Here is a 26,525-nt window from a genome sequence, read left to right as displayed (position 1 = left end):
CAAGTAACCAGAAGCAACCCTAACAAAAGATGTTTCAGATTTTTCATGGGAAATTAAAACTGTTTAGTAGAGAGGCATTTTAACAAGCATGAGAAAGACTGGAGTAGAACAAAACTGTATGCATGCCAAATCTCCTTTAACTTTTCTAAAGATCCGGTGATATTGAAGCTGTCAATGAAGAGAGAGAGACAGACACAGAAAGAGGGAGATAAAGACAGACAAAGACAGAGAAAAAGAAAGAGAGAGGGAGAGAGAGACACACAGAGAGAGACAGAGAGAGAAAGAGAGACAGAGTGTAGGGGAATATTACAAGCTGATTCTGAAATTTGCATGGAAATGCAAAGAATCCTATTCTGCTTGCGATCAGGGTTTACCATAAAGTTCCAATGATCTCACTGATGACACAGTGATGAGACAAATCTCTAAGGCAGAACTGAGTATAGAAAGAGACCTGCCATATTGGTGGGAATACAGGTTTTACGGCAGAACTGGGCCAAGAGAGCAAAAATCAAAAGTTCTCAATGAATGTTGCTGGAACTGTGCATCCAAGGGGTGGGGAGAAATGCTCTTCACTAACAAACTCCAGATGAACTGAAATTAACAGCAACATTAGTTTATCAGGGTTACTAGTGTTCTTACTCTTTTTTTTTTTTTTAGATATTTTCTTTATTTACATTTCAAATGTTCTCCCCTTTCCTTGTTTCACCTCCGAAATACCCCCTATTCCCTCCCCCTTCCCCCTGCTCACCAAGCCACCCTCTCCTGCCTCCTGGCCCTGGCATTCCCCTACACTGGGGCATAGAGCCTTCACAGGACCAAGGGCCTCTCCTCCCATTGATGTCCAACAAGGCCATCCTCTGCTACATATGGAGCTGGAGCCATGGGTCCCACCATGTGTACTCTTTGGTTGGTGGTTTAGTCCCTGGGAGCTCTGAGGGTACTGGTTAGTTCATATTGTTGTTCCACTTACCAATAAACGTGCTGGCTAGTGTACACCATGATAAATTTGTAGCGGCAGCCATAGCCATAAAAATCGTTTACAATCCACAATCCCAATGTTCTTCTATACTCAAAGAGTCACAGAAAAAAAAATCCCCATGACGGAAACTTAGTGAAAGGTTTATTAAGTACATCATTAAAAATCCTAATCGCGTGGGGGAATACTAATAAATCTGACTTTGCTGCAATTAAAATCGCCTGTTGATTGACACTAGGACAGTGAAAGGGCACTGCAGAGAGCAGGGACCTTTGTAAGACCTTGAGAGGCCACTGCAGAGAGCAGGGACCTTTGTAAGACCTTGAGAGGCTACTACAGAGAGCAGGGACCTTTGTAAGACCTTGAGAGGCTACTACAGAGAGCAGGGACATTTGTAAGGCCTTGGCATAGCAAGAAGCAGAATGCCACACACGTTAGGGTTCATTTCATTGCTGTTCTGTGAGCTATGGACATAGTCACTACTCACAGGTGAGCCTGAACACATCTTTAAATAATTTAGCACTGAACAAACAGTGACTTTTCACAAGACATTTTGTCTCAAATATTAAAGTGAGGCATTACATTAGAGGGTGTTAAGGAAGAAAATGAACATGTATTATTTAATGAAAAAAGCATTAATGTCTGGCCCTTAAAGGAGAGGAGTGTGTGACTTAACCTCACAGATATGGAGGAAAGCAGAGGCAAAGCAAGGGGAAAGAAGTTGAGTGTTGACAGGAAAATGAAGATCAGCTCCACACAGCCATATTGTGAGCAGCACCCAGATCGGAGATGACACCAATGTGTCTGCGGCATTAGAGAAACCCTTCGTCCCAGAAGGACAAATTCACAGTTTATATTAATAACAGAGCTTGCAATTATCCCTAAAGGAAACCCTTCCTAGCAAGGAAACATTTTTAGTGCCGTTAAGGTAAAAATGGAGAAAATAGGTTTGCTGAGGGGAGGTGGCGGTGGACTTAAAGGTGAGCTATATGAAAAGAACCAAGAGATGTCAAAATTAACAGGAATAAATTCACATAGACTGAAATGTAGACAGGTTAGAAACATGAGACTCCCCCATACTGAGCGGAGTTACTTTCATAGCTCTGATTTCAGAGTTTCAGGCAATTCACTTGTTTTCTTCTGGAAATTTCTGACCTAAAGAAAGAAAATAATTTTTTAAGAATTAAGTACACTGTAGCTGTCTTCAGATGCAGACAGATGACACCAGAAAAGGGTGTCAGATCTCATTATGGGTGGTTGTGAGCCACCATGTGGTTGCTGGGATTTGAACTCAGGACCTTCAGAAGAACAATCGGTGCTCTTATCCACTGAGCCATCTCACTAGCCCCAAGAAAATCCTTTTAAGGATGAATATGGAAGAACAGGAATCCAAACAGTTTTTTGCCCCAGTTTCACAAAGGGAACTGTTAATTGACAGACTCTCATATCCCCCCCAGAAGTCTCAGCCACTATAAGGTTTACAGCCAACAACACTCTCTTTTCTCCCCAGAAAGATCTTTTGGTTTAGCTGTCTGTATAATCTGCTTTTGATTGGTGTTAATTTTCTACTTTGTGGACTGTTATTTTTTTCCTCTATTGACCTTTTGGCCATTTTAAGGATAGCAGTACCATTTGCCACCTCAAGAAAGGAGGGCAGAGATTCAATTAGTGTGCCTGTCTCCAATGCCTCTTTCTAATCCTGCCTCAGAATGGTCAAGTAAAGAAGTTTTAACATGACTGACTAAAATCATGGTGTTCCAGATAGCACCAATCAAGGCCAGAGAGCACAGTTCTTGAAAGTAAGGAAAATGACTGTACTATGAAATTGCTGAGCACTATGGCAACCATTGATGATTCCCCTAAAGAGATTTTCACTTACAGCAATGTATTAGATGGCTCAAATAATATCCTAAGCTGCCGGTTAACAGATGTACATCATTAGCCTTGGCAGTAAAATAAATGTAAGCTTCAATGTCACAAATATCTCTGCTGAGAAGCGAGTATAGTTTTGCTTGAGTATAGCACAGTTATGAGGTAGTTGACGTGAATATCATCAAATGGGGACCATGGCAGAGACTATAAGCCTGAAGCCAGAACTACCATGTGTACAATTAGGTCTTGAGTCTTCAGGACTCACAGGGAAATAACTACTATATCTAAAACCTACCCAGTGCCGAGCATAAACTGACCCTCCAATGTGTTCATAAAGAAGTGTTCAAAGAACAACTATTAAGAATTTTTTAAAGCAAAGAAAGCAACATTCTCTCATTAAGAGTCTACGTTTCCATGGCATTGCAAAAGGATAGATAATTAGAACAGATCCCAAATATTTTTATAGGCTTATCGGAAGATTATTATTAGTTTTCAAGTATGGAATTGCTTTATGATTTACATGTGTTTCTTTTTCAAAGCTTTTATGCTTCTTTTGCTTCACTGTCTTTCAGGGAAAATTCCATGGAAATCCAATGCATGTAGCTGTGGTAATTTCAAATTGCTTAAGGGAAGAGAGGAGAATATTGGCTGCAGCCAACATGCCTATCCAGGTACCATTTTCTGATTAACCATTGCATTGCTTCCTTGCCAAGTAACTTGTTCTGAGTCTGTGATCTTGATTTCTTCTTAAATTCAGTTTTCCGGAGAATCAGAAACTGTGTTAGTGGCTCCACCAGCCCCACAGTTTCCAAGTTCTTAGGCTCTTCTTTTGAGAAGTTGCTTGCCTTTATTCCACAGTGAGATGATTACCAAGTCTTTCCAAACTCCCACCCCTGCCCTGTCCCTTACAGACATATAGAGCAGGCTGGCCTTGAACTCACTATAGAGCAGAGGCTGGCCGTGTGCTTGTCATCTTTCCGTTCTTCTTCCAAGTGCTGGCATTACAGGTGTGTGGCACCAGACTGGCTACTCTGGATTCCTTTTGTTTTTATGGCTAAATGCTGGCCTACCATCTTATAGCATTAATCTGGGAATACAGTGACCACACCTTAGTTAGATTCCCAATTGTGGTTGGGACTCTGCTCCCTTAGCACTAAAGTAGTTTACATTGTATTTTATCTTATCCCTCTGAATGTGATAAGAACCTAGGGAAATGGAAGAACCAGCAGTCTCTAAGCATATGCTACACCAAGAGAAAAGTTTATAAAACAATGTATTTTCTAAATGACATTCTCCACACTTTAACGAACAATACAACTTATAAAGACCTAAAAAAAAGTATATGTGTATATATAAACTATATGTCTAAACTATTATATATAAATATATATGTATATATATTAAAACTTATAATTTCTGAGGCTTAGTCACTATCAGTTTATGAATGTTTTGGGGAGAACTTGAGGGTTTTTTGTTGTTGTTGTTGTTGTTGTTGTTTTGTTTTGTTTTTTTTCGAGACAGGGTTTCTCTGTGTAGCCCTGGCTGTCCTGGAATTCACTCTGTAGACCAGGCTGGCCTCAAACTCAGAAATCTGCCTGCCTCTGCCTCCCAAGTGCTGAGATTAAAGGTGTGCACCACCACTGCCTGACTGAGAACTTGAACTTTTGACAACTCAGTTGCTCTTGGATGACAAAGGATGGCAGTTTCCACGTAAATACTATGGTTTCTAAATTGCAGGCTGTCCATTTTGTACCTGTCACATATAGAGTCATTATTCTCTCCTCTCTCTCCATCTCTGTCTCTCTTTCTCTCACTTTATCTCATATGTGTTCATGAGTGTCCTCTACTCTCTCCAAATGTCAAACATCAGTCATATCAAAACATTTAAGTATATACTAACCAAAGTAACTCTGATACTTTTACTGCATACTACCCTAAACAAAGGACTGGAAATTTTTTAAAATTTCAAGTAGGTAGACAAATAATGGAATAATGGAGAAGGATGTGATAAAGGAGCATGCTTATAAAAGCTTTGCTGATCTGAAGGGTGTGGCGTAGTTAAAGAACATTTCACCAAGAGCTGAGAGCAAGGGTTTTCCCTGAGGTCCCACCACTGCTCTAATGTGTATTGTCAAGTTATCAACTGCTCTAACTCTTGGTCTCTGCTTAACTCTGTGGTGCAGGGCCTCCTTAGTCATTCTTTTCTCATCTCCAGACAGCTATAGAACTTTGTGTTTAAGGGCCATATACTCAGTGTCAGATTATTAGAGTGGCCAAGATATGGTGCTTGGAAGAGCTACTTGGCCTTTTTGCATAACCAAATCATTTTTCCATTTCCTTTGGTAAATTTCCTTTGTTTTAAACTAAAAATAAACCACATCTCAGCAGGTTCAACACCCTCAATTACTGGTATAATCCTAACTTAATGTGACTCTATAATACTAATTTAAAATCACGTGCAGTTCAGGAGTAATGCAGACAGTCTGAAGGAAGCTGTGAACATTGTTCAAGTCATGAAGTTAGAAGTTGGAAAGAAGGCTCCAAGGTTAAGAGCGCTTGCTCTTCTTCCAGCGGACCCAGTTCTGTTCTTTGCACCCACATTGGATAGCTTACAACTGTCTGTAATCCTAGCTGCAGGACATCAGACTTCTAGCCCCTGATGTCATCTACATACATATGGCACACAAATGCACACACACAAAATAATAAAAAAAATCTTTTAGAAATCATAAAATGACCCATACTTGTACTATTTAGTGTTAACAGTAACATTACATTTTGACATATGTGTTGTTTCAGTCATATCTACTTAATTCAGAATATCTATGCATATATTCATATTCTTACAAGAATATAACTACATCCATAGCTAAGTAAAAATTATATCTGATGTTTTCTAATTTGCTTAGTTGCTTAGATTTATAACATTGTCTATTTCATGGCATTTAGTATTTTTTACAGTGTCCAGAGGCAGACTGACCCAGGTCTTGCTCAGAGGTCCCAATGAAAGGACAAAGGGAACTTTAGTTCTATGTCCTTGTCCAGGAGTGGACTTGTCATTCTGGTTAAGGCTGGAGCCAATGCTTCAGAGGAAGCAAGGCTGTGGCTTCTGGCGACCCAATTCTTCGCCCTCGACTGTGGTTATCTGCCTTTAAGCAGCTGTCTAAGGTCTTCCGGGTTGTCTTTGCTAACATCATGATTTAGATCTCTGTGACCTTGGCTGCCCCTCCCCAAAAGTATATACAATGTTGTACTTCTTAGTGAAGTGTATTCCTTGGCATAAGTGATTGGTTTGTGCCAGACCTCCTGGTCCCTGCTATTGCTGTTTCTTCTCAATTTCTTGACTTTTATTGGTTGGGAACAAGTGGCACCCAATTTGAGGCATGAGTATGGGACAAGTGCCACCCAACACGAGGCACCGCTTGTCCTGAACCAACAGGAATAAAGGTCCTTAATAGTGAGGTGCTGAGTGGGAGGAATGGGGGTGAAAGATTTTAAAACAAGATGAGAAACAAAAAAGACAAAAGCAATAACTAAGACCAGGCAGCCTTGTGTAAGCTGATGACTTATGCTATGCAAGTTTATTAAGAAGTACAGCATTATTTGCAGGAGGGAAAATGGTTAAAGTCATCAGAGAGCCAAGTCAGATAATGTTGGTAAAGAGAATGTGGGACACCTCAGACTCAGCTGCCACAGTCCAGGGGAAAGAATCAGGTACCCAGAAACTGCAGCTTTGACTCCTCAGAAGCACTAACTCCAGACCTAGACTGGCTTGCTGAGCGCACTCCTGGACAAGGACATGGAACTTAAGTTCTTTTTGTCTTTTCGCGGGGCCTCTGAGAAAGTCTCAAGTCAGTTGGTTCTCGACACTACAAGCATAATGTTTAGTTCTTCGGGGGACTCCGGAGCCTTGGGCGTTCTCTGCTGGTGAGTTATATGCCCAGCTCTCTCAGCACGAGTTTTAACGATCATAGCATATTATGCATCACATTGATCTAAAGCTCAGGTCAATGTAAGTACCGTGTTCTTTATTATAACCATAAACATGTTTTGTCAACAACCGTGAAATTGCAAGACATTCTTTTTCCAGGGACCTCTGGAGAAATCCTTACAGAGTTCTTCAGTTTCAGAAAGACAAAGAAATGTGGAACACAAAGTGGCTGCCATTAAAAACAGTGTGCAGGTGAGTGGTCTCACACAGCAGCATTGGGTAAGTGGTCTGTCTTACGTAGCTGTCTAGAAAGGCCAGCCTGGCTTGTGTGCCGAGGGCCAGTGCAGACAGATCTCAGAGGACATGTGTTTCTCTCATGCTGTGTTACACAGGAGAGACTTCCTTGAGGAAACTTTTAAACTCAACATGCTTCTGATATGGAAACTTTTCTAGAGTAAGTTTGCTAACTTACAGTTCCTAAAAAGTGTATTGTACTCCATATATTCTTTTATTATCTTTTATCTGTGGAACCCATTATGATACGCATTTTCTTTGCTATTAGTACATTTTCGTTTCTCCTCCCATCAGTCTTCTTATAGATGTGTTACTTTCATTGATCTAGAAAAGATTTCAAGTGAGATAGACTTTCTGACTTGTACGCAGAATGAACTTCTAAGTTTTTACTTCTGGACATGCAGTTTAAAGATCTTCCATAACAACTAAAATAAGCAGGCAGGTTTCTTCTCCCATCATTACAAAGAAGAATCAGACTCTCAAGGTGGACCTATGGCAGATGCTGGAGCACACTATCATGTTAAACCAAGGGCTCGACTGCCCCCACGAGTATGTGAAAGTAGACAGTGGTTGTCTACTTTCTACTATTATATTGGATTGTAATCGGGGTACTTAAGCACATTAATTAAGTACACAGATATATGTATCCAGTATCTTTTGTTGATGGTGGTACAGTGCTATCAACCTGGTGCATGTTAAGCCAGTTCTGAAGCACTGAGCTCTTCCATAGTCTTCAGATTCCTTGTCAACTTGGCACAGCTAAAGTTTACCATTTGTAGCTCTGCCCTTATCCTTCCCTCACACCCATAGGTCATCCCAGCATCTGTGAATGTTGGTTGCTAAGGGCTTCTTTGAATTTGCCTGTCCAGGGAACACTAGGCTGTCTTCAGACACAGAGTGAATGACACAGGCTGACAGGAAACACCAGGCCCTGCTGCATTCAAGCTGATGTTAACTCTGTGGTACAGATCACATTCCTGAGTTCCTTGTGGGATCAAAGCTAAACCCCAAGACAGACCACATGTTCCTGCAGCTTCTTTCCTACCCTATTCCTGCTCATCAGGTCCTTTCTGAGAACACACACCCTTACTAGATCTTTATACCCAGGCTCTCATTCCAGAATGCTGGACATGACACTTAAGAAGAGAAGTAGTTGTTCAACAGTGCACTTTGCCAATGAGGCTATAGCCTCCATCTCTCTAGAGTGTTCTGCAATGTAGCATTCACAAAGGGACTGCTGACCACCCTGAGAGGTTTGCAAATTATTACCACTAATCTTTTGCAAAAATATTGTTTGTAAGAATTTACTCTACGTGATGACAGTCTGAATCCTGTCGTTGATTTTTTTTTAAAAAAAGCAATGATTTAATATGCTATTTTATTGACCTTTTTGATTAGAATATTCTGAAAACCTCTTTTAATTCTGAGGTAAAAACAATACATGTCTGCTTTAAAACTATATTTAATTTTCTTACATATCTCCCAGGTATGTGAATTCCCTGCTTTTTAGTAGCCCAATAGCCTTTTGTCAATCTTTGCTCTTGAGAAAATTACCATCCAAGTGAAATACTGCAAGTGCATTGAAGTGGAGTAAAGGAGGGTAGAATTTGAAGCCAAATTATATCTAGATGGCTTTGAGTTCTCACCAGGCACTTATTGCCATGTGTCTAGGACCCTTGATTTTCTTTTCTTTTTTTTTATTAGATATTTTCTTTATTTACATGTAAATTTCTCCTTTCCCAGTCTCCCCTCCAAAAAACAAAGAAACAAACAAAGACAACAAAAACAAACCCCTGTTGCCTCCCCCCACCCCATGCCTGCCACCCCACCCTCTCCCACTTATTGGCCCTGGCATTCCCCTACACTGGGGCACAGAACCTTCACAGGGCCAAGGACCTCTCCTCCTATTGATGATCGAATTTGCAATCCTCTACTATACATATGCTGCCAGAACAATCAGACCCCTCCATGTACAGTCCTTGGTTGGTGGTTGAGACCCTGGGAGCTCTGGACCCTCGATTTTCTTAAATGAAAAAACGGAAATCACATCGAGCAGTGGTGGCACACTTGGGAGGCAGAGGCAGGCAGATTTCTGAGTTCGAGGCCAGCCTGGTCTACAGAGTGAGTTCCAGGACAGCCAGGGATATACAGAGAAACCCTGTCTCGGAAAACAACAACAACAACAACGACAAAACAAAACAAAAACAAAATGAAAATCACTTTTGTGGCAGATTGCCAAGAGGAAAATGCTTGTAAGGCTCAGGTCCCCTTCTTCTGTTATTATAAATAGAGGCATGTGCATTTTATGAACTGTGGTGCTCACCTTTAATCCAGCACTCAGGAGGCAGAGGCAGAAGGGATCTCTATGAGATTGAGGCGAGCACGGTCTACACAGCAAGCTCCAGGCTAGCCAGGGCTACTTAGAGAGACTCTGTCTCAAAAAGAAACAAAGCAAAACGTAAACAGAGCACCAGAACAGAGGCTGAAGCACAGATCTCTGCTCAAGTCCATACAACTTTAAAAGCTACAGAGTTGAAGCATACATTGATACTGACCCCAGATTTAATTTTTTTTCAGTCAGTAATTTACATGGTAAGACAGATTTTATGCAGAAAGGAGAGAATGTGCGTTTTCTTAGAGAAGACTTCTTAGAATGCGGAATGCAGTCTGAAATGCAAGATGCAGCCATCTGGTTTGGGGATCAAAGCTGTGCTGTTAGCCCCTTCTACAAACATCACCCACTTCACATTGTCAAGCCTCTGTTTATCTCTGAACACCTAGAGTGGAGCTACTTCATGAGTAGTGATACAACCAGATGAGAGAATACGTGAAAAGCCAATATGCAAAATCTCAGTGCCGATTGATTACTATGACTGAATAGAGAACATTAATGGGTTGGGAGGAAAGAGAAGTCAAAAAAGTCAATAATCAATTATTAATTAACTAAATAAAATTACTGGCATATTTTTTTGGAGAAGTAGAAAGAAAACTGTTTTGGCAGAATGGTCCTAAACTGTACCCCGCTGATTCTTGTCCATTAGGACAGAGGGCAGCAGAATAACCTGAAAGGGCAGAGGACCCTGTAAATGGCGTTATATGATTAGCAGCTCTTGTAATTAGTTCAGAAATGAGAAAGAATATGCTGAAAGATTTCTTAACAGAAAGAAAAATGTTAGAAGAGACGGCTTGCTGGCTAAGAGCCATTGCTGCTCTTGCAGAGAACCTGTATTTGGTTCACAGCAACCACCCGGCAACTCATAACTCTGTCACACCAGCTCCAGGGATCTGATGCCTTCTTCTGGCCGCCTCAGACACTGCATACATGTGGATTAGCCATTTGGAGGTGTAACCTCCTTAGTCAAGGAAGCTGTTGGAGACTGGCTTCCCCAGTGTATTGCTTACACGTTTTTATGGCATGCTTAAGCATTATAACATTGCTTAATATTTTCTTTTGTATAAAGATGACAGAACAAGATACCAAATACTTAGAAGATCTGCAAGATGAGTTTGACTACAGGTATAAAACAATTCAGACAATGGGTAAGTTATTGTTTTGTCTGTAACTCTCAATAGAGACATAGTTGTTAGGGTTCTTCAGCATAATTATTAGGGTTCTTCACTGGTAAGGGTCAAATTGCAAGCAAATTTGATCTTATTGCTTAAGTGAGTCTCCCACCAACATGTTTCTGAGGAAATGTAGGCAAATAATATTTCCAGTTTTGTGTTTTCCATCTCTCCATGTAAGTTTTAAGCACATATATTTACCAACCACTTCAAAGAAAATTACAAGTTACATGAGAAAAGATGTCCATTGCAACATGAATCCCACCAAACACGACCAGTGAGAGTATTGTAAGGAGCTAAGAGCTCAGAACTGAGTGTGGTGGCACACGCATGTAATTGTAACACTTGTGAGGTGGAGAAACATAACAAGAAACTTCCTCAGAAGAAAAACAAAACACAACTAAGGAAAATAAAAATAATCACCTGATACAGTCAGGTAGTCACTGATAAGAGGTCTTATAATTTTCAAAAAATTATAAAGTAGAAATATGCTTAATAGAAGAGAATTTGGAAAGTAGGCAAAAGTATTAAAAATAAAAATTACATGAAGTCTCATGGTAAGCATGGTTAAAATTGCTTATATTTTCTCTCCCTTGTCACGAGCATATGTATCTATAAATTTATCTTCCAATGAATTAGACATTTTGTATATGTTCTTTGGTATAGAATTTTAAATTAAAATTTTATTTGTAAATATTTCTAAAACATAAATTCAATAATTGAATAAATGCCTAAATACAAAGATTCTGAATTAATTTGACTCTGTGTACTTAAACACTGTTTACAGTTAGATTATTTTTAATAAATGGATGGAGAAAATGAAAATTTTTATAAGGCCTTACATATATAAGCTATAGTGGATTAACTTTGCTCCAATTACTGGGATAATCATTGAAATTCTAATTAGTCCTGCTTAGATTGTTGACAGAACCATGCCAGTATAGACTTATTAGTTTAGATCATGGCATTCTGCTTGTGTTAGAAAATAGAAAACATTAGATGGGTGCCTTATTTACTTTTCCATTGTTGTAAAGAGCACGTCCAAGGCAACTTTTAGAAGAAATCGTTTAATTGGTGGTTTGATTACAGTTTCAGAGGTTTAGTCTATTATCATGATGGTGGGGAGATGGTATCATGCAGGCAGCTGCTGGACCAGTAATTGAAAGCTACATCCTGATCCTTAGGCAAAGTAAAAGACACTGGGGCTGGCATGAGCTTTTGAAACTTCAAAGCCCATCCTCAGTGATACACCTCCTTTTAATAAGTCCACACCCACTCTAATCCTTTCCAAACAGTTCCACTAATTGGGGATCAAGTATTAAAACATATAAGCCTGTGGGGGCCATTCCTATTCAAACCATCTTAGCAAGTAAAGATGGGAACTTGGAAATATTACAATTTTACTTACTTCAAATTTTTATTTCAAAATATGTTTTTAAAAGCAAGGCAAATATAAACATCTATTTTACAGAATTTCTTTTATTACAATGTTAACACATGCCTTGAAGGCAGTATGGATGATTGTTATCCAAAGTTTAATTTTTCTGAAGGTGTCTTTCAGTCTCCTGTCGTATTCAGGATGTCATGAAATATTCAAAATGCTCATGATTATTTAAATGTACAATTTTCTCTTTTGAAGAAATAACACAACTTGGATCTAATCACTTATGAAAGGGAAGAGGGATCCTAGAGAAACACTGTATTTCATCAAGCATCTTTGAAAATAAATTTATTCCAATTTCCATGTAAACTATGAAGTTTAAGGATAACAATATAATAAGCTATGGTAAACAATAAAACTATGTTGAATGTAGCATTTTATTATCTAAGTTTCCTCAGTACTTTTCAGCTTTTATGTACATTATAGAGAGTTGAAAACCAGTTGTGGTGGCTTACACCTGTAGCCCAGTACTTTGTGGAGGTGGAGGCAGGAAGACCTAGGGTTCAAGACCATCCTCAGCTATGCAGCTAGTATAAAGCCAGCCTGGGTTGTGTTGCAGCCTAACACACACACAGAGACATCAGAATGAGTCAAATGATTTGATCACGAGCACAAAGAAGTCCCCCTTTCCTTATATCAAACAAGCAAGGTTTTCCTTAGAGAAGACCAACCCAGTAAAATAAATCCATTGCAAAATCTTCCTTAAGCATTCCCCTGTAGGGAGCAGTGGCCAGTACTACAGGCAGGTGCTCAGGAATATTTGGCAGGGGCTAGCTGAGGTTCTCAACTGAAGAATAGGGCAGGCAGGAGAGATGGAGATAAGAAATTGGTAAGGACATGCTTTTCCAGGCAGGGGAGAGTAGCGCCCCAACAGTTGTGCCAAGAAGGCAAGTTGAAATTACTGTATGTCTGTGTGTTTTATCTGAGGATTTAAGGGAAGCTGGGAGGGAGGGGGCTGGTAGCATGGTCACCTCCCAGAGTAAAGGTAGGTAGAGCATAAAACTACACACACCATTCCTTCTGCACACGTCTGTAGATAGATGAAAGGTCTCTTGTGCATGCTTGTCTGGAGCTCTTCCTGGAAAAAGAAGGACATTCTTGGATTGGTCTTCCATCCTCAACACAAGGAGCCTATTGGTCTCTTACAATCTAAGCCCCTGGCCCTGTCCAGGGCTGGTCTGGAGGTGGATTGAGTTGGACTTGACTTTCGGTAATAAAAGTCTTTGCCTAAATTCTGAATCTCATCTTCTTCCCTTTGCAGATCAGGGTGACAAGAACAGTATCCTGGTGAACCAGGAAGTTTTAACACTGCAAGAAATGCTTAATAGTCTGGACTTCAAGAGAAAGGTTGGTGAAGGAGTTCATTTGTCGTTTGCCTGACTTTCTTTTCCCAACCATCATCCTATATAACGAAGGCCTCAGATTTTGTTAATTCATTTACACTGAATGGAAACTGTCAGAATTTCGAGGAACTGTCCTCCATGTCTCTGGGTAAACTTGTATGGCCACCTCAGCCTCAACCTCCCAGCTTTACTTGTGTAATTCAGTGGCTAGAGATTATTAACTTAGGTGGAAGCTGAACCTACAGTTTTATTTTTCACTCTTTTAGACATAGGTTGTTAAGGTTCTCAAGTGGGTTATACTACACATTTTTAGTTAAAAATTACTAGATGATGTAAAACTCTATTGGAAAAATTAGTGTTCTATATTCTTTTCTGAGAATGGCACTGTTAAATATTGTTCTATTTGTGAAATTTCTCAAGACTTAAGGAGAGTTTGTTGGTAACAAACTTTTTTTGGCTCAGTGAAATATTTTCAAGACAGTAAATAATTTCTATTTCAATTTTCTACCTGTCTTTAAAAGTAAATGCAATTGGTATTTAACCAATAACTATTAAATAAGTAGTTCAGTTCTAAAAGATCATTTTTCGGTGAATAACTTACATGCATCCAAATAAGTTTATTTTCAATTTAAATTGATTATAAATATAATTGGGTATATGTAAGATTGCAAGCACACAAGCAGTATACATAAGCAGACAGTCCAAACTAACACGTAAGGATTTTATGGGTGATCTGTTTCACATTTTATATGCACCATCTTATTTTGCTTGAGAAACAAAATTAGAAAGAAAGAAGGAACTCTGAAAATAATGTAGCCCATCCACTCATATATATACATATGAGAGAACTAAACTATAACAAGGCTAAATGCTTTGTCCAAACTCACAAAATCTGAAGAGAAACTCCTGTCTTCTAATTTCTATGCTTATAAAAGTTATATTTTACTATGCCTCCCTAAACACAAATAAAGTCTAAAGGAAAAGTAACCAAGTTTTAGTCAGTATTTTTGCAAATAGATGGATAATCACATTCATTTAGAAACAGGCACTGAGCTGGGCAGTGGTGACACACACCTCTAATCCCAGCATTCGGGAGGCAGAGGCAGGCGGATTTCTGAGTTCAAGGCCAGCCTGGTCTACAGAGTTTGTTCCAGGACAGCCAGGGCTACACAGAGAAACCCTGTCTTTTTTGTTTGTTTGTTTGTTTGTTTGTTTGTTTTTCGAGACATGTATAAATAAAATAAACAACTGTTATAAATGTTCTTCAAATGCATGTTTAGAACAGCGTAATTCAATATGGACACAGAAGTTCCCACTGGACACCTTAGGCTGATGCATGAGAATGCCAAGCCGTCACCACAGTTCTCATGACGTCATTCAGTTGTAATGAGTGTATTGTTTGAGAAGGCACCATCATATGTTTGATTAATTTCAGTCAGATCTTTGTCTCTCAGACTAGCGTGGTTTCTGTAAGCAGAACTGTAACCTGGTGTTCTGTGGATCTCTCTCTGCATGGCGTCTGTCTGTAGGAAACCCTCAGTAAGATGACACAGATAGTGAACGAGACAGACCTGCTCATGAACAGCATGCTGCTGGAAGAGCTGCAGGACTGGAAGAAGCGGCAGCAGATTGCCTGCATCGGCGGCCCGCTCCACAATGGGCTGGACCAGCTTCAGAACTGGTAAGGCAATTCGCTTTAGTTTCTAGTGAAAACCACAGGAAGCACAGGCGGCAGTTGCTCCGTGAGAGTACAGGCTACACCAAGCTGGGAACCACTGAGCAGGAAGGAGCCACTGTTCCACGTTCTTAGCTTGTCTCCTTTGGGAAGAAAAAGGAAGCCTTTCCCATATGTAAGAATTGCTCAGTGAGCAGACATGATATCTTAAAAGACTCAAATGAATTTTTTTTTTTGGAAGCCTATGATGCATATCTTTAAGGGTATAATAAACATTACCTTCAAAAATCTGAAAAACAACGTTACAGAATGTGTGTCTTATGGTATAAGCTCAACATTCAGTTTTATATTTTCAAACACATTCGCTTTGTGAAAGATGTTGGTCAAAGACGCAAAATTTCAGTAGGAAAGAGAAATAAGTTTAGGAAATCTACCATACACCATGATGACTATAGTTAACAATATGTTATATACTTGAAAATTATTACATAGAATTTCTGATCTTACAAGAAGAAGATTGTAAGAGGTAATGCATATATATTTTTTTTTTTTTTAGTTTTGATTTGGCCATGCTTTGGTATATAAATATAGCAAAACATCATGCATAAAACTACAAATATACACAATGTTTATTAGCCAGTTGAAAAGTAAGTTAAGCTGGGCAGTGGTGGCACATGCCTTTAATCCCAGCACTTGGGAGGCAGAGACAGGTGGATTTCTGAGTTCAAGGCCAGCCTGGTCTACAGAGTGAGTTCCAGGACAACCAGGGCTAGACAGAGAAACCCTGTCTCGAAAAACAAAAATAAGAAAAAAGAAAAAAAAAGTAAGTTAAGTTAGGTATGGTAACACATATCTCAGGGGAGTCACACAAGTTCCAAGCCTCTTTGGTCTACAGAGCAAGACCCTATATAAAACTAACAGTATAACAGGACATCACTACCTAATAAGCAGATAAGCCATTAAATGTAGATACCATCTTTTTACATTAAAGAATAAAAATGTTGATAAGTTTTTTTGACTCATTACTGCAAAAAAAAAAAATGGTGATCTGACTGAGAGAACAATTGAAAAACATAAGGAGAAACAAAATCATTCAGTTACCATTCAAATTTGCTTTCTAAGAGATAATTCAAGAAAATGGAAATTTGCCATACCTCAGGTTTCCTTCTCAAGCAAAATAAAGATGTGGGCTCATTTTCAAACACACTGATTTTCCTCAATTCTCTAAATCCAAAGTAGTCTACTGTGAAAACAAGACAAGCAACACAGGGAGTAATGAAAACCACAAATTCATGGGGCCTGCAGTGAGAGGTAGTGAGGCCACAGCTCCCTCCCTGGTCCTTCCTGTGTACTGGAGAAAGAGTTGCTGGGGAGACGGCAGAGAGGTGCCCTGCTCCTCTAGCTGTAGACCCTTCCTCTTCCCCTTCCTCTTCCTCTGTTTCCGTCTTTCTAATTCTTCTCTGCTCTGACCTAGTCCTCACCTCCTCTCTAAGCCAAGATCAGCTCATACTGAGCAGAATTGCACTTGCATATCAAAGCAAGGCTCCCCAAACACTAACTTGTGCCAGAATGGCCAAGTCATCATATCCCACTAACACTTAGGAGTTGCAAATGTGTATAGAGGGGAGGGAGATGAGTTTTCCACATTAACTTTTTTTCATGTCCTATACTCTGTATTTTAAATTGGTCCATCTCTGACTTTTAGTGGGAGCCATATTCTTAATATGCATAGTTAACAGGATCCGAAGGCCAATTAAAAGGAATTTGGCTCCAGATGTTGACAATATTTCATAAAGGATGTCTGTAAATTGAAAGCACAAATTAGAAAATATTGAACATAATTCATATTCAGGAAGAAAGGGGTTAGGGAAAAATGATGAATTGTCAGTAATCATAATTTTAATTAATTTAACAATCACTTAATCATTTATTATTTATGAAATATGATCAGTCGTGAAACTAGCTTGATCACCAAGTAGGGAAGGGAAAAACAACCTTTCGTTTGCTGTTCAATAGCTTTACCCTACTGGCAGAGAGTCTTTTCCAACTCAGACAACAACTGGAGAAATTACAGGAGCAATCTACCAAGATGACCTATGAAGGGGATCCCATCCCCGCTCAAAGGGCACACTTGCTGGAGAGGGCCACCTTCCTGATCTACAACCTTTTCAAGAAGTAAGTGGATCGCTAAGATTGTCAACCCCCATCAACATGGAGCTGTGGGGATACCATGGGGTGGAGGGACAGTAGAAAGTATTGCCTTCAGAAAGCCATGCGAGCACCCCAGAGAGTTCCATCCACATTTCCACTCTTTGCTACTTAATCACCACCTCTTCTCCCGGCAGTTGACTCAGTTTTCCATAAGGTAATAGCCCTTACCGCCCACCTCCCACGCAGTTTTCACATTTTTAAAAAGACTTCTTTCTTCTTGAGTGTCTATCTATATACTCAGGAAGGGTGGGAAGCACTTTGTGTAAGTTCACTGAAGAAAAAAATTCTAATACACACCAGAAGTCCCAAGGTTTAGTCCAAAGTGACATAAATGAAGCCTCTCTTTTGTTGTATAGGATGAACATGGACCTGTATTGAGTCCATTAGAACGATTAAGAATTACTATTGTTAGCTGAGTGGTGGGCGTGCATGCCTTTAATCCTGAAACTCAGGAGGTAGAAGCAGACTGATCGACAGAGTTCCAGGACAGCCATGGTTACACAGAGAAATCCTGTTTTAAAAAATAAAAACAAAAGGAAAAAGAAAGAGGAAAAGAAAGAGAAAAATTACTAATTAGGGATGATCTTCAGGCATTTTTTTCCTATTATTTTATACTAATGATCTGAGAAGTTGCTAAGGAGAATGGAGTAGAATGGGAATTTCAGCATCTCCTAGGTGTAAAATGTTTGGACTCTAAGGGAAAATAGTACCCTATTTCTCTAGGTTTGCACTGTCAATATTTTTTAATGTTTTCACATATTTCCTTTTTATCTAGCTCCTTTGTGGTCGAGCGGCAGCCATGCATGCCAACACACCCTCAGAGGCCGATGGTACTTAAAACCCTCATTCAGTTCACTGTAAAACTGAGGTAAGCAGACCACACTCTGTCCTTTTATGTCTATGGCACTGTAGCCACTGCTAATTAAGGCGCCTTACATGCAGCTGTTCCTGATAGAGCACCTGCTGGGAGCCCAGTGCTGAACTTTGGTAAATCCCTGCAGAAATGGTATGATGAGAACTTGCTTGTCAAGAGCATGACAACGTGGGAAATTAATGAAGACATGAGGGATATTAGCATGAAAGTATGCAATCATAATACCAGGCACTCTGGGATTAATTGCTGAAAAGGTTAGTGTGGAAAAAAGAGTGGAAAGACAGAAGGGAGGATTGCAGAAGAGTGAGCATACAGAAATAATGGCTCCAAGACTGCTTTGGAACAAAGTGGAGCAGGGAGAAATAGAATAAAAAAGCCAGATGGGGGCAGGCTGTGGAAGGCTTTGAATATACAGGAAATGCAGCAGCATATTCTTCCCCTGTGATTGCCTGGTAAGTGGCTTAATGGGGTTCCCACAAAAACTCTGAACACCGCAGCTCTCAGTGCATCCTCGCAGAGTACCTTATTTAGCGACATGTGCAATCTGTAGAATTTTTGGTGGTTTCTTGTATATTTGGTACTCGTATCAGAATCAAAACTTGGGTTTTCTCTAGTAAATTGAAGACAATGTCAGTCTTACTTTCAAAGATTTCTATTGTGCTTTAAAATACATCCCAAAGCTGCACATGGTCACCTCTAGAAGTCCGAGCAAATTAAAGAAGTCTTGTTGATTCCATGGGAGAGAGCAACTGAAGGTTAGCTTAGCAGGATTCTTGATCTCATAGCAGCACTGGAACCCAATTGTTAAAGGGAAAGGCACTTTTCAATTTGCATTTCAAAACCCCTAATTAAACCTCTCGGTCAATTTCTTTGTGTGAATTTTGCACCAAGATACAAGAAACAGAGGAGGTTAGCCAGGTTTCTTTTAAAATTTTCAGTTCTCAAAACTTGTTCATTCTCCATCTCAGTGCCTCTAAAGAACCCAGGAGACAGTAACAAGGAAAGTACCATGAGGGGTAATGGATACCCATTCGTGTACATGAAAGAATGTTGAAAACACTTTATGAGAAAAGGAGGAGGTAATAAGGATTGTCTAGCAGAATATTCTGAGCCCAAGAGGTCCCCGAGCTGGTAGCACTTTGCACTTGTTTGAAATGCTGCCAGAGGACAGATCACTATCCCGGCATGGGCATCCTGTCTTCCTCTTCAGCTTGACAGCTGGGTCCTCTTCTTTCTTTCCTGAACTTTGTACCCACTTTCTTGATAAATCATGCAAGGTTTTCCCCCTAAAGCTTCTCTCTGCCATAGCATTGTGCTCTCCTGTTTCATAGTAATATGGAGATTCTACATTCTCAACCTTCCACATTGTGACCCTTTAAAACAGTCCTTCATTTTGTGATGACCCCTCCCCACCATAAAATTATTTTGTGGCTATTTCCATAACTGTACTTTTGCTGCTGTTATGAATTGTGTAAATGTCTGATAAGTGACCTCCAAAGGGATCCAAAGCCCATGGCTCTAGGCTCAATCATCAGTGCCTTACAATAGATGGAAGGTCCATATTCTGAGACCACCCTCTTCACCATCTACTACCAATCTTACACTTAACACACACATCTGTGGAGCCAACTTTGTGGTTCATGCAAGACATTTAAGAACTCTTTGCTTCACTGCATGCACAGCTTTGCCTGGGCCATTGATGAGCTGTGTTTTCCTCCATACTACACACATCTCATCTGCTGAGTTGGATTCTTCTCTTTTACACATAGCCATGCCCAGCTTTCTCCCTTAGCCAATCTTTGCTACATGAGTTTTCAGATCTGAGTTTACACTCAATGTACATAAGGAGCTCAGTATGTATTGAATGAGTGTACTAGGCTTGGGATGGATGCATGCATGGATGAATAGGTAAGTGAATGACTGAGTATGTCTGGAGCTGCAAGGAACCCACAGACATAAACACTATGGGATGCCTTGGGGGTTTGGAGGTGAAAAGCAAAAAAAGATAGAAAGGCTGACGTCAAAAGAAGGAACTCGAGGAATTCTTAACTGTACTTGAAATGTTCCTCTCAAGTTCAGCTTTTATTTTTAATTTATGAGCACATTTACTCCTATGAAACTATATTACTATGCTTGAAACTACAAATATAATAAAATTGGAATATTCTATATTCATTTTAGAAGTTTGGTCTTGCTCAATATTTTCACCATAAAAATTCTCAAAAATATTTAGTTTTGTTATGTTTACAAAGTATTTATTTCTGTGGTCTGAGAAGATGAAGTCATGTTAATAGGACTTGCAAGGAAACCGTTTTATATCTGTGCCATCCAGATCTCAACCAAACACTCAGCAGGTTTTGCAGAATGGGCCAATTTCTTATCTAATACCTAGCCAGTTTTGCAAATGGGCCAATCTCTTATCTAATACCTATCGGCTGAGAAAATGTGCACACAGTAAGAGTGTTTGTCAATAATGACGTTGACTGGTACCAGTAAAGTCACAGAGCAAACTAAAGAGGTGTTTGTTTGTTTGTTTGTTTGGTTGGTTGGTTTTTGGTTTTTCGAGACAGGGTTTCTCTGTGTAGCCCTGGCTGTCCTAGAACTCACTCTGTAGAGTAGGCTGGCCTCAAACTCAGAAATCCACCTGAGTCTACCTCCCAAGTGCTGGGATTAAAGGTGTGTGCCACCACTGCTGGCAAGGTTTTTACATTTTAAAGCACATTAACATATAAATGGAGATAATGTAGTTTTATTTATATGTATACGATAGAATTATATTTAATTCTTTTTTTTCTGGTTTTTCGAGACAGGGTTTCTCTGTATAGCCTTGGCTGTCCTGGAACTCACTCTGTAGACCAGGCTGGCCTCGAACTCAGAAATCTGCTTGCCTCTGCCTCCCAAGTGCTGGGACTAAAGGCGTGTGCCACCAGCGCCCGGCTTATTTAATTCTTTAAATGTAGAAAAAGCCTTTTAACACTTTCAATTTTTTATTTTGATTCTTTATTCCTGTCTCTTTCCAGATTACTAATAAAATTGCCAGAACTAAACTATCAAGTGAAAGTAAAGGCGTCCATCGACAAGTAAGCTTCCTAATTTAACTTGAAATATGGCAAGGAAAAATTGGCTTAAATTTTTAGACAATAATTCTGAATGTTTGCATTTTATTGCCTTTATTTCACATATCACTCCACTTTAAATATTTGACTTCAAGTTCAAACATTTAACAGAACTCTGTAAAGATTTCATTTTTAAAATTTTACTATGAAGTTTAGATGATGCTCCATGTGTACAATTTGAAGTAGTCTAGAAATATCTTCCTGGATCTAATAAACAGCTCATTTTAAAGTTTCTTCTTGGTTTTACAGGGATGTTTCAACTCTAAGGTAAGATACTTACTTTGTAGTTTTGTTTTGTTTTATTTTGCTATTATCTTAAGTATATGTTGACCCAAAACCACTTTAAAAGCAAAGATTTTTCTCCCTAGCAATAGAAGATTTGTGCTTTGTGGAACTCACGTCAAAGCTATGTCCAGTGAAGAATCTTCCAATGGGAGCCTCTCAGTGGAGTTTAGACATTTGGTAAGAAGCAAGTGAGACCACACCAATGTTCCTCCCCCAGCTTTGTTAACAGGCTGTATAATTCAGTATTTTGTTGCGTTTCCTTCATGAGATCAAACAAAGCATGCCGTCATCAAAAAAACTAACACAGTAGAAAAGACAGGGAGCAAGGACTCAGACAGTGAGTTTTAACAGTAGCAGCACAGAGCTGCATGCGTGCATGGTGACTGGCCAGCGTTCACCATAAAAGAGGCAGAGATCTAGGTTAAAATGCAGAACAGTTGTGGTTTCGTTTTTTAAAGTCCCCCAGGAAGTGACACCCAGCAACGTGTAACAGAAAGCACTTTCAATTCACAACAGCTTGGGCTGTTCTTGGGATATCCCAATACATCATTGTATGTTGTGTACAGTTTACCTTGGAGTTGTTTAGAAAGCTCTGGTCCCTGCCCCATCCTGGGCTTCCTCTTCAACTAGACTCTCTCTCTCTCTCTCTCTCTCTCTCTCTCTCTCTCTCTCTCTCTCTCTCTCACACACACACACACACACACACTGAGTTCTTGGATTTCCAAAGGCCCTATTGCCTTTCTTGCCAGGAACATGTTATTTCTCTGGTTTATTAATTAACACCCAGGGCCCACCTGGATGTTCGACTCCGCTGAATCAGCCTTAAGGGTTCACTTTCTGAAACATCAAGCTGGTTAGCAGAAAGACTTCTACCCACAATATATATATTTGAAGTTTATATATATATATCATTTGAAGTTTAGTTTAGTTTTCAGTTTTAACTCATGTTGGATCTCAGCAGGTAAGTGAAGTTTCCGTGAGTGAGACAATAGGAGTTGTTGTTAAAGAAGCCATCCTCCACCTTTGACTGTGAAAGTACAGACGTAGGAGTGACTGACTTGATGTGTTACTGATAATGACCCTCCATCTAAACACTATTATTTTCTTTCTCAAAGCAACCCAAGGAGATGAAGTGCAGTGCTGGGAGTAAAGGAAACGAGGTAGGAAACACTGACTCTGGGGTTCTCCTAGGAGAACGTCCTCTAACATCAGTTTCTCTTAAAGGCTTAATTGTATATAAATTCAAAACTATGGTTCCTTGACTATAAACCTAAAGCTTGCTCGTTGCAGATAATATGGAAATGTTTAAAGAGGAAAATGAAAACAAGACACCATATTACTCTGAAGGGAAAACATTGACCTCCTGGTATATCAGTCTAATCTTCTATTTATAGATCTAAGCCTCAAAAACAGGCCACATACACTGTTTTATAACTTTTGATGGACATAGCTGCACATGACTAAAAAATGTCCATCATGTCTAGTCCTTTCAGAGAATGTAATTCAAACTGTTGCATTATAGCCAGAGCGTCATGGTGACACTTTTACCACAGCGGTAGGGAGGCAGAGGCAGGTGGATTTCTGTGAGTTCAAGGCCAGCCTGGTCTACAGAGTGAGTTCTATGACAGTCAGGGCTACACAGAGAAACCATGTCTTGAAAGCCCCCTCCCCCTAAAGTTTAATTATATTTTATAGGGATGCCATGTTTCTTTAATTAGCTCTCCTTTATAGGAAACTATCTTAAAATCATCGCCCTTCCCACAGATGTGAAGTCAGTTTCAAAAATGATGGCAGATTACAAAAAAAAAAAAATCATACCTGAAAAAATAATTATTTGATTGTGTAGTATCAGTTGCTTTGCTCTGTCAGGTTTGTATTTCACCAAGTGAACTGGACAAACTGGAACTTGCCCGAGCAATTACATTCCAGTCAGTAAACTGATGGAATCCCAGGCTAGCTATGACCACGAAGGCCATCTTCTGATTTGGCCTAGAAAATTAGTCATTATAGTTTTGATCTTCAAGTTTGAATATAGGAAACCTAAATCTGAGTCCACATTCCCCACAGTGACTGAAAATGTTATCTTTGAAAAATCACATGATAAAGAAATGTTGCCCCTTTATGTCCTACGGGATGAGAAGTGACACCTCACACACTTTGCTCAGAGTCTGCTGAGGTGAACCTGAATACTCAAAGCAGTTGCCATCAGTCAAGCGTGTTACAGTACAGCCTCTACAGATCCAGTCACCTGGCTTTATAATCATAGCTCTTAGGACAAACATGGTTAAATCATATGGAAGAACTTCATAAACCCAGCACCTAGAGGCAGTAGTCTCCCTCCCTCTCTCTCTTCATCTCCCTCTCCCTCTCCCTCTCCCTCTCCCTCTCCCTCTGTCTCCGTCTCTCTCTCTCTCCCTCTCTCTCTCTCCCTCTCTCCCTCCCTCTCTCTCTCTTTCTCTCTCTCTCTCTCTCACACACATACACACACACACACACACACACACGCATGTACACACACAGACAAAGGTTTAATGTTCAGTCATGTTCTCTTCCTGTGAACTCTTCATTGTCTTAGTTGCACCTTAGAAACCATTATATCCCACGGCCCTATGGAAGTTGAGCCATGCTCCTTCCTGATTAGAATCGCTGCAGAAGGCAGAGCCTCAATCGCAGAAGGCGAAGACTCAGATCTTTCCTCCCAGCCACTGCACATAGAATGGAGCTTTTGAGTTTGAGGGTTCTAACAAAATAAATAAGAAGAATTCTTTCCCATGAAGGTTTTTCCTAAATTTCCTGAATCATTCTTATAAAAAACATAAACAAAAGCCCATTACGCACATCTCGGTGGAATTTTGAACACAGTTGTAATATTTCATTCAGTTTGACACCCCTGAATGTTATTATTTACAAGTCTGAACAAACCAAGCGCAATTATTTTTCTTAAGCAAAACATATCCAATGGGAATACATCCAAATAGTTCAACTCCTGCAGTACATTGTCATCTTTACCAACGTGAAATAAAAATCTGTACTAGGATTTCCTTAGAGACAGAGCTCTAAGTAAATCATCTTCCTCTATAGAAAACCCAAGCACTGTCTTATTAGTAATGTCTACTTATATTGCTTTGAATTTATGTCCTCTTATTTTCCAGTTGATAACAAAATCATACAGCCATACAATGACTTTGTTTATTTATTTATTTTTATTTTTTCAAGTTTGTTAAAGCGGGGCCTGTTGTGTTTAAGATATTCTTTGAGCTCCCCCTATTGATAGAATCTTAGTATGGTGTCAAGGTACATTTAGAACAAGACACAGGCTCAAAAACTGTTTTGTGTGCTTGAGATGCAGTTGACTGGTATGAAACATGTGGAGAAAGATGATCCAGTCATCAGAGGTTTGATTAGTAGAAATGACCAAAGAAAGGAAAGAGAGGAAAGGAATAGTTTGGTATGTAAGGTGGTGGTGTTCATAAACCTACAGGGCCACTGACTGTAGTAATACACTTTAGGAAGATGGAAAGCAAGGGCTCCATGACCTTATTTTCAAGCTTCAAAGGTTGCTATTGCTTATCTAGGAGCACCTGCAGCAAGTGGGCATACCCTACTGAGAATTCATTTAGCAGTAGCTCCCGGTGTATATTCTGGCGACAATACTGCTAAGTGGGTAGCATACATATTCAAGTTGATCTCACTCAAGTTTGCACCAGGCAGTTAATGAACCTTGACAGCTGGTACTCCTTCCTTTGGGATCTTACAATCTCTGGGAGGGTGTAGCACCACACCTCACACAAGGCCTGCTATACTAGCTCAGAACTGGGAGCTATTTCAGCCTAGACTCCTTGTCAAGCCTAGAAGGATATTAACATAACATTTCTTTAGGAGATGTGAATGTCTTTTCTCTGCTGGGTTCCACCCCTCCCCCTTTTCATCCCTGCTACGCCTCTGGGGAATATGAAAACACCACTTGAATTAGGCTCTGCTTTTCAAGCCTCCTTCCAATTTTTTTTTTTTAAATCTACAGAATATGGTTAAGGTTACCCTATACTTCCAGGGTTGTTGACACAACCAAAGAAGAATGTGTGAGTTATTGGTGGTGTGTGGGCACAGGTTGGTTCTTACAGAGCAGAAATTTGTGCTGCCTACTTGATGGAGACTGGTATTATATTGATGGACGCTCACATTCAGTGACTTGAAGCCACTATAGATCCTCCTCTTTCTCTGTCCATGTGCCATACACAGGCTTAGCTGGAAAGATGGCGTCTTTGATGAGACTCAGGTCACAACTCCAACCTGCATGCAGATCTGTCTCCAAAACTTCAGACTACATTTCTACATGCCCCCTTTTTGGAACTTCTTGTTCTGAGGTTTTTTATTCCACCATAAGGTCCCCTACACTGACCCTACTATTAACACACACACACACACACACACACACACACACACACACACACATACACACCAACTTGGGTTCTTAACTTGTGCTTTTGTGATTGTGAGACTCATATTGGATGACTGTTAACTGACAAGGGGGTGTCAAGGGGATAGGGATGTCTCTTCTAGATTTAAAACAACCTGTAACTAGCTTTAAGTTTAGGCAAAGGGAGAAGTAACCTGACACTCATTCTTTTCTGAAAGGTCCAGGGAACCAATCAGGAGCTTCAGGAATTCCCTCCTGTAGTTAAAGCTCTCTGTAACCTTGGGCCTTTCCACCACAACCAGGTTAACAAAACTAGGACTCTGAGACTTCTATACGCCTAGGCCAACAGCTTTGCTTGTTCCCTGACTACTTCATAACCCAATTATCTGTTTATTCTGTTCTAAGCCATGCCATGTGGCTGGTTACTTAGTCCTCAGTTTCACACGAGGGTGTTTGTCTTCTGTGTCTGGGGTGAATCTCTCATGCCTGATGATCTCCCACAGTCTCTCTCTCTCTCTCTCTCTCT

At 39.9% G+C, this 26,525-nt stretch overlaps 1 protein-coding gene across 3 annotated transcripts in view; it reads left to right on the top strand.

Annotated features, from left to right (window-relative positions):
* Stat4 (signal transducer and activator of transcription 4) overlaps positions 1-26,525 on the top strand; it is a 114,404-nt gene that overhangs the window by 69,967 nt on the left and 17,912 nt on the right. For all 3 annotated transcript variants that reach the window (XM_031367436.1, XM_031367434.1, XM_031367435.1), the window contains 11 exons: positions 3,421-3,519; positions 6,939-7,031; positions 10,535-10,613; positions 13,340-13,425; positions 14,951-15,102; positions 17,113-17,271; positions 18,083-18,175; positions 21,202-21,261; positions 21,547-21,564; positions 21,666-21,759; positions 22,698-22,742. In XM_031367436.1, the coding sequence (XP_031223296.1) occupies positions 3,421-3,519; positions 6,939-7,031; positions 10,535-10,613; positions 13,340-13,425; positions 14,951-15,102; positions 17,113-17,271; positions 18,083-18,175; positions 21,202-21,261; positions 21,547-21,564; positions 21,666-21,759; positions 22,698-22,742 (978 nt within the window). The remainder of the gene's footprint in view (positions 1-3,420; positions 3,520-6,938; positions 7,032-10,534; positions 10,614-13,339; positions 13,426-14,950; positions 15,103-17,112; positions 17,272-18,082; positions 18,176-21,201; positions 21,262-21,546; positions 21,565-21,665; positions 21,760-22,697; positions 22,743-26,525) is intronic.

The sequence above is a fragment of the Mastomys coucha genome, unplaced genomic scaffold (genome assembly GCF_008632895.1).
Source record: "Mastomys coucha isolate ucsf_1 unplaced genomic scaffold, UCSF_Mcou_1 pScaffold14, whole genome shotgun sequence".
NCBI classification, from domain to species: domain Eukaryota; kingdom Metazoa; phylum Chordata; class Mammalia; order Rodentia; family Muridae; genus Mastomys; species Mastomys coucha.
This window is presented reverse-complemented; position numbering and strand designations above follow the sequence as displayed.